This window comes from Triticum dicoccoides, chromosome 5A (assembly GCF_002162155.2).
Source record: "Triticum dicoccoides isolate Atlit2015 ecotype Zavitan chromosome 5A, WEW_v2.0, whole genome shotgun sequence".
NCBI lineage: Eukaryota > Viridiplantae > Streptophyta > Magnoliopsida > Poales > Poaceae > Triticum > Triticum dicoccoides.
In genome coordinates, this window is record NC_041388.1 from 499,528,390 (window position 1) to 499,536,711 (window position 8,322).

General features: G+C 44.3%; 1 protein-coding gene across 1 annotated transcript; it reads left to right on the top strand.

Annotated features, from left to right (window-relative positions):
* The first annotated feature begins 7,246 nt into the window (after positions 1–7,246).
* Positions 7,247–7,972, top strand: LOC119297673. Its single transcript, XM_037575369.1, has one exon. It carries the CDS (start codon positions 7,272–7,274, stop codon positions 7,755–7,757), a length of 486 nt encoding a protein of 161 aa, XP_037431266.1. The 5' UTR covers positions 7,247–7,271; the 3' UTR covers positions 7,758–7,972.
* Positions 7,973–8,322: the final 350 nt, after the last annotated feature.

Consider the following 8,322-nt stretch of genomic DNA (forward strand, 5'->3'; position numbering starts at 1 on the left):
ACCTATACTTAGCATTTTTCCTCCAAAATGACTTAATATGCTTAGCTAGCTCAAAATTGACCTATTTAACCTAGGATAGCTCTAAAATGACCTATACTTAGCATTTTTTCCTCCAAATGACCTATTTTACAGATATAAGTTGCATCATAATAATCTTCACATTTTAGTTGCATCATAATAATCTTCTTCTTCTAGTCTTCTTCTTCTAAACTTTCTTCTTTCCCATTTGGTAGATTTGCTTCAGATCACAGAAGCTTGGGTTGATGGAGTGCTTGTCTTTAGTTTTTGTTTTGACTTTGTGAAACTTGCTACCTATGATGAAACTGTGTAATATTGATGAAACTATGTATATGTATGGATGAAACTTGCTACTATTGGTAATATGTGTTGGATATGTGTTGGATATATTTGCTTTCATGACTATTGGTAATATGTGTTGATATAGGCACTTTGCCATCTGCTGGCTGATGGCAAAGAGCTTTGTCATCCGTTGGCAGATGGCAAAGAGGCCACGTGGCAGCAACCTGTGTAGCGCTCATCTGGCCTATTTGTTCTCTTTGCCATCCGCCAGCAGATGGCAAATATCCTGCATCCTTTGCCATCAGATGGTGGATGGCAAAGAGCCTGCAGCCTTTGCCATCAGCTGGCGGATGGCAAAGAGCCTACAACCTTTGACATCAGTTGGCCGATGGCAAAGAGCCTGCACCCATTGTCATCAGCTAGCAGATGGCAAAGAGCTTGCAGCCTTTGCCATCTGCTGGCTGATGGCAAAGCACGCCGTTAGCCTCCTAACGTGGCTAACCCTGTTCCTCACGCTTTGCCATCGGCCAGCTGATGGCAAAGGCTACAGGCTCTTTTCCATCTGCCAGCAGACGGCAAAGAAGCCTTTACCAGAGTTTATTCAGCCGGCCCTTTGCAATCTGCTAGCAGATGACAAAGCCCTTTGCCATCTGCCATCCGTGCCTTTGCCATCTGCCATGGAAGATGGCAAAGTGCCTGATTCCAGTAGTGTGCCTTTTCCTTTTGAACTTGCAAAGCGTAACATTTTCGTGCGACCGATCGATAGAAATCAAGAACAAAATGACGAGGGCAGTGCTTTCCCGTGCGTTAGGGGGGCTAGTTTGAGTGACATGTCGTGCTACAATGCCGTCCACTTGCTCCATTTTTATGTAAGCACAACACCGGCGCCCGACCACTATGTCCGGACATGAACCCGAGAAAGCTGACCAATGCCTTTGCCTCCTCCTCATCCGCCTCGATAACCTCCTCCCCCGGAGCACAAGGTTCTGAAGATTTCCGCCTCCACGTCGCCGTCAAGCGGCTAATCGGCCACTGATGTTTATCCCACCAAGCTTGGCGTCGACTGAGTGGAGGAGGGGTGGCCTTCCTGGGACAAGAGCGGTGACGACCTACCGTGTACTACTCTTCCTCACTGCCGGGTGCGCCCGCGTATGCGTGTGATACGTCTCCAACATATCTATAATTTTTGATTTCTCCATGCTATTATATTATCTGTTTTGGATGTTAATGGGCTTTATTTTACACTTTTATATTATTTTTGGGACTAACCTATTAACCGGAGGCCCATCCCAAATTGCTATTTTTTGCCTATTTCAATGTTTCGTAGAAAAGGAATATCAAACGGATTCCAAACAGAATGAAACCTTCGGGAACATGATTTTTGGAACAAACGTGATCCAGAGGACTTGGAGTGGACGTCAAGCAATCAACGAGGCGGCCACGAGGCAAGGGGGCGCGCCTACCCCCATGGGCGCGCCCTCCCCCCTCGTGGGCCCCTCGTTGCTCCACCGACCTACTTCTTCCTCCTATATATGTTCACATACCCTGCAAACATCCAGGAGCACCACGAAACCCTATTTCCACCGCCGCAACCTTCTGTACCCAAGAGATCCCATCTTGGGGCCTTTTCCGGAGCTCCGCCGGAGGGGGCATCGATCACGGAGGGCCTCTACATCAACTCCATGGCCCCTTCGATGATGTGTGAGTAGTTTACCTCAGACCTTCGGGTCCATATCTAGTAGCTAGATGTCTTCTTATCTCTCTTTGGGTCTCAATACAAAGTTCTCCTCGATTCTCTTGGAGATCTATTCGATGTAATCTTCTTTTCCGGTGTGTTTGTCGAGATCCGATGACTTGTGGGTTTATGATCCAGATTATATATGAACAATATTTGAATCTTCTCTGAATTCTTTTATGTATGATTGGTTTATCTTTGCAAGTCTTTTCGAATTATCAGTTTGGTTTGGCCTACTAGAGCTAGATAATTTTTCTCTAGTGCTTCACTTATATCTTTTTAGAGCACGGTGGTGGTTTTATTTTATAGAAATTATTGATCTCTCATGCTTCACTTATATTATTTTGAGAGTCTTTTAGAACAGCATGGTAATTTGCTTTAGCTATAAAATTAGTCCTAATATGATAGGCATCCAAGATGAGTATAATAAAAACTTCCATATAGAGTGCATTGAATACTATGATAAGTTTGATACCTGATGATTGTTTTGAGATATTAAGATGGTGATATTAGAGTCATGCTAGTTAAGTAATTCTGAAATTGAGAAATACTTGTGTTGAGGTCTGCAAGTCCCGTAGCATGCACGTATGGTAACCGTTGTGTGACAAATTTGAAGCATGATGTGTTCTTTGGTTGCCTTCCTTATGAGTGGCAGTGGGGGACGAGCGATGGTCTTTTTCTACCAATCTATCCCCCTAGGAGCATGCGCATAGTGCTTGGTTTTGATGATTTGTAGATTTTTGCAATAAGTATGTGAATTCTTTATGACTAATGTTTGAGTCCATGGATTATACGCACTCTCACCCTTCCATCATTGCTAGCCTCTTCGGTACCGTGCATTGCCCTTTCTCACCTCGAGAGTTGGTGCAAACTATGCCGGTGCATCCAAACCCCGTGATATGATACGCTCTTTCACACATAAACCTCCTTATATCTTCCTCAAAACAGCCACCATACCTACCTATTATGGCATTTCCATAGACATTCCGAGATATATTGCCATGCAACTTTCCACTATTCCGTTTTTTATGACACGCTCCATCAATGTCATATTGCCTTGCATGATCATGTAGTTGACATCGTATTTATGGCAAAGCCACCGCTCATAATTTTTATACATGTCACTCTTGAATCACTGCACATCCCGGTACACCGCCGGAGGCATTCATATAGAGTCATATTTGTTCTAGTATCGAGTTGTAATTTTTGAGTTGTAAATAAATATAAGTGTAATGATCATCATTATTAGAGCATTGTCCTGTGAGGAAATAAAAAAAAGAGAAAGGCCAAATAAAAAAAGAGAAGGCCCAAAAAAAGAAAAAAAAAAGAGAAGGGGCAATGTTACTATCATTTTTCCACACTTGTGCTTCAAAGAAGCACCATGATCTTCATGATAGAGAGTCTCTTATTTTGTCACTTTTATATACTAGTGAGAATTTTCATTATAGAACTTGGCTTGTATATTCCAACAATGGGCTTCCTCAAAATGCCCTAGGTCTTCGTGAGCAAGCAAGTTGGATGCACACCCACTTAGTTTCTTTTGTTGAGCTTTCGTACATTTATAGCTCTAGTGCATCTGTTGCATGGCAATCCCTACTCCTCACATTGACATCAATTGATGGGCATCTCCATAGCCATTGATTAGCCGCGTCAATGTGAGACTTTCTCCTTTTTTGTCTTCTCCACACAACCTCCATCATCATATTCTATTCCACCCATAGTGCTATGTCCATGGCTCGTGCTCTTGTATTGCGTGAAAGTTGAAAAAGTCTGAGAATACTAAAGTATGAAACAATTGCTTGGCTTGTCATCGGGGTTGTGCATGATGGAAGAATTTTGTGTGACGAAAATGAAGCATGGCCAAACTATATGATTTTGTAGGGATGAGCTTTCTTTGGCTATGTTATTTTGAGAAGACATAATTGCTTGGTTAGTATGCTTGAAGTATTATTGTTTTTATGTCAATATTAAACTTTTGTCTTGAATCTTTCGGATCTGAATATCCATGCCACAATAAAGAAAATTACATTGAGAATTATGTTAGGTAGCATTCCACATCAAAAATTCTGTTTTTATCATTTACCTACTCAAAGACGAGCATGAATTAAGCTTGGGGATGCTTGATACGTCTCCAATGTATCTATAATTTTTAATTGTTCCATGCTATTATATTATCTGTTTTGGATGTTTAATGGGCTTTAATATGCACTTTTATATTATTTTTGGAACTAACCTATTAACCAAAGGCCCAGTGCAAATTGCTGTTTTTTTGCCTATTTCAGTGTTTCACAGAAAAGGAATATCAAATGGAATCCAAACGGAACGAAACCTTCGCGAGGATCTTTCTTGGAACAAACGCAACCCAGGAGACTTAGAGTACAAGTCTGGAAGTCCGCGAAGCTTCCACGAGGCAGGGGCGCGCCCAGGGGGTGTAGGCGCGCCCCACCCTCGTGGGCCTCACGAAGCTCCACCGACGTACTTCTTTCGCCTATATATACCCATGTACCCTAAAAACATCCAGGAGAGCCACGAAACCACTTTCCCACCGCTGTAACCTTCTGTCCCCGTGAGATCCCATCTTGAGGCCTTTTCCGGCGATATGTCGGAGGGGGATTTGATCACGGAGGGCTTCTACATCAACATCATAGCCTCTTCGATGATGTGTGAGTAGTTTACCACAGACCTTCGGGTCCATAGTTATTAGCTAGATGGCTTCTTCTCTCTCTTTGGTTCTCAATACAAAGTTCTCCTCGATGTTCTTGGAGATCTATTCGATGTAATACTCTTTTGCGGTGTGTTTTCCGAGATCATATGAATTGTGGGCTTATGAATTTGATTATCTATGAATATTATTTGGTTCTTATCTGAATTCTTATATGCATGATTTGATATCTTTGCAAGTCTCTTCGAATTATCGGTTTAGTTTGGCCTACTAGATTGATCTTTCTTACAATTGGAGAAGTGCTTAGTTTTGGGTTCAATCTTGCGGTGTCCTTTCTCAGTGACAGTAGGGGCAGCAAGGCACGTATTGTATTGTTGCCATCGTGGATAAAAAATGGGGTTTATATCATATTGCTTGAGTTTATCCCTCTACATCATGTCATCTTGCCTAATGCGTTACTCCGTTCTTATGAACTTAATACTCTAGATGCGTGCTGGATAGCGGTCGATGTGTGGAGTAATAGTAGTAGATGCAGAATCGTTTCGGTCTACTTGACATGGACGTGATGTCTATATTCATGATCATTGCCTTAGATATCATCATAACTATGCACTTTTCTATCAATTGCTCGGAAGTAATTTATTCACCAACTGTAATATATGCTATCATGAGATAAGCCAGTAGTGAAACCTATGGCCCCCGGGTCTACTTTACATCATATAAGTTTCCGATCTATAGTTCTAGTTTACTATTTATTTTGCAATCTTTATTTTCCAATCTATACAACAAAAATACCAAAATATTAATCTTTATCAGATCTCACTTTCGTAAGTGACTATGAAGGGATTGACAACCCCTTTATCGCGTTGGTTGCGAGGTTCTTGATGTTTGTGCAGGTACTAGGTGACTTGCGTGTAGTCTCCTACTGGATTGATATATTGGTTCTCAAAAACTGAGGGAAATACTTACGCTACTTTGCTGCATCACCCTTTCCTCTTCAAAGGAAAACCAAGGCATGCTCAAGAGGTAGCAAGCCGCCGCATTGCGGTCAATTTGATGTCGCATCAGGGTGCCGCCGCACCTCCGCAGGCGAGGTCGCCTCTGCTTAGAGTGCCCGCCGCCGCGCCGCTGGGTCCCGCGGCACCCCAGCACCCTCCACTCGCAGAGCCGTCCAACACCGGTCGAGAGACAAGTGGAGAGGGAGCAGGTCCCGCCGCCACCCACGCCGGCCGGGCTTTGCCCGGCGGCGCCTCACGGTGGCGGCGGGGGAGGGGAGAAGGGAGGCGGCGGCTAGGGTTGCCCCCAGTCGCTCGCGGGAGCGACCCGGGAGGAAGGGAAGGGGGGTTGGTTCTCAATTTGGGGTTTTCGTTCAGAACCAGCCTTATTACACGAGATTTCTTTTATGAAGGCTATTGCTGACATGGAGCTGGTATACAGCCAGTAGTTGGGACTTCTATTAGCCATGCTCTTAGCTCGTTTTCCTATATAGTGTAGTTAATGCATTGATCTGATGTGCTAGTCTCTATTTTTTATTCTTTTCCTTCTCTCTGCAACTAGAGAACATGTTTGAGATGCAAATATGATCCCTAAACCAACTAAATGTAATATGATAAAGGTGATACAGCTCTCGGATATCCCTACACCCTTTATGAACAGTAAATTCGAAAAAAATCTGAAACTTTGTGACATCAAATATGTTCAAACGTTTCAGGTGCTTGGAAATTTTAACAACGAAATATCATATAGAGAAAGGTGTACACATGAGAAACAGATATTTGTGCTTAAAGTGCTCAAAGTTTTGAGCACTAGTTGTTTTCTGGTGTAGAGCTCCTTGAATGTTTTTTCTGCACGAAAACTTGCAAGTACCTATAAAGTTTGAACATATTTGATGTCGCAAAGTTTCAGATTTTTTTTTATTTTCTGTATTTTTTGAATTTACTGCTAATAAAGAGTGTAGGGACGAACCTTGGAGTTAAAAAACCACTATATGATTGATTACGTGTGGTGGTTGTCTCCAAAAACTTTCCACTATATATGATTGATTTATGTGTTAAGAGACAATGCATTGGATGTGCCTTTATAGTTTAGACATGCATTGATCCATGTTCTTAGTCAACCTAATTAGAGTACTTAATTTCCCGCAAAATAATAATAATTAGAGTGCTTAATTGGACTTTTGTATGAAGGGTGGGTGTATTGAAAGTTGTTTTCTGTGAAAAAGTTGGACTTTCAGTTTGGACAAGTGGTTAAAAGCTCGCGCAACCAGGCAGCTTAAGCTTTCATCCGTTTAAAATAATGTGCAAAGTCCCCAGCAAAAGGAAAATATAGAAAGTAGGCTGCCTACTAGATCACCAACCGTACCCCCTAGCAGCCTAGCTAGTACTCTTCCCAACCATCTGCAACAAGTTTGAACCAACTCAACCATCCTGCCTGACACCGCATGCAGCGCTCTCGTCATACTAAATCCTAACATGTTGGCGCGTGAACGACGCACGTGTGCAGCTATATAGCCCCTGCACCGCACCTGTCCGATCTCAAGTAGCCACAAGTGATCGGAGGCGCGTAGCTTGCGCAATGTCGTTAGCCATGGAAGTCGAGGCCATCGGCCAAGAAACCATCGGCGCAATCACGATGATCGAGGACGGCGACGATGACGAGGTGCTGACTAGCGACGACGGGGGCAGCTACAGTCACGGAGAGATGATGGTCACCGACGACGACGAGGAGCTGTTCGAGCTCGACATCACCTTCCTCCGCGGCGACAACGAGCACGGCCAAGACCGACACGATACGCACGGCGCTGGTGATGGCGCCCATGCCCTGATGGCCAACTGCCTGCTGCCAGTGAGCTCGGTCAGCATGGCGGTGCCGGTCACGGACAGCAACACCGTCTCATCCTACTATGCCTTCTCCACGTACAGCAGCTCGAGGAAGTCCGGCATCAGCGGCGGTGGCAAGAGGAGGCTTGGGCGAGCAGCTGCTGACGGCCGCAATTCCACTTGGGCGAGGTTTCGCCTCTCGAGCAGGGGATTCGCAACCATGGGGAATTTTCAGAGATAGCAGCTCCGTGTATGCGCGAAGGAAAGGTCAGATGTAAATGTGAAATAGCACAGACCATGTGAAGAAATAGAACCTCAGAGTATGCGCGAAGGAAAGGTCAGATGTAAATGTGAAATAGCACAGACCATGTGAAGAAATAGAACCTCGGATGTAAAAGTCAGATGTAACTGTTGTGTTCAGATTTCAGAAACGTGATTGTAAAACAAAGGGCACCATTAGTGTTGGGACAATCCCCGGACCAGCTCGCCGCTCATCTCCTCTTTCACTCGCTTAGACAAAGGTGAAAGGAGAAATATACTGGACACAAGTTTTTCCGGCGCACAAACACCTCACCGCACGAACGGCCTAATCTTTACTGGGCACAAACTGACCTTGGCACATACCGACGTGGTGGCACAAACCACCGCTGAGAACGCACGCGCACACACACGACTACATCACTAACCACTTGTCGACGTCGCGGCCCTCAACTCTGCTTAAATAGCCTGACCCACGCACCCAGGGCCAGCGGTCACACACCGCACTAACTCACGCACGACGCATACCGGCCGCTAACCAGCTAACT

What these genes read in the sequence shown, in the direction of transcription:
- LOC119297673 (XM_037575369.1), top strand. Translation starts at nt 7,272, where the DNA reads ATGTCGTTAGCCATGGAAGTCGAGGCCATCGGCCAAGAAACCATCGGC.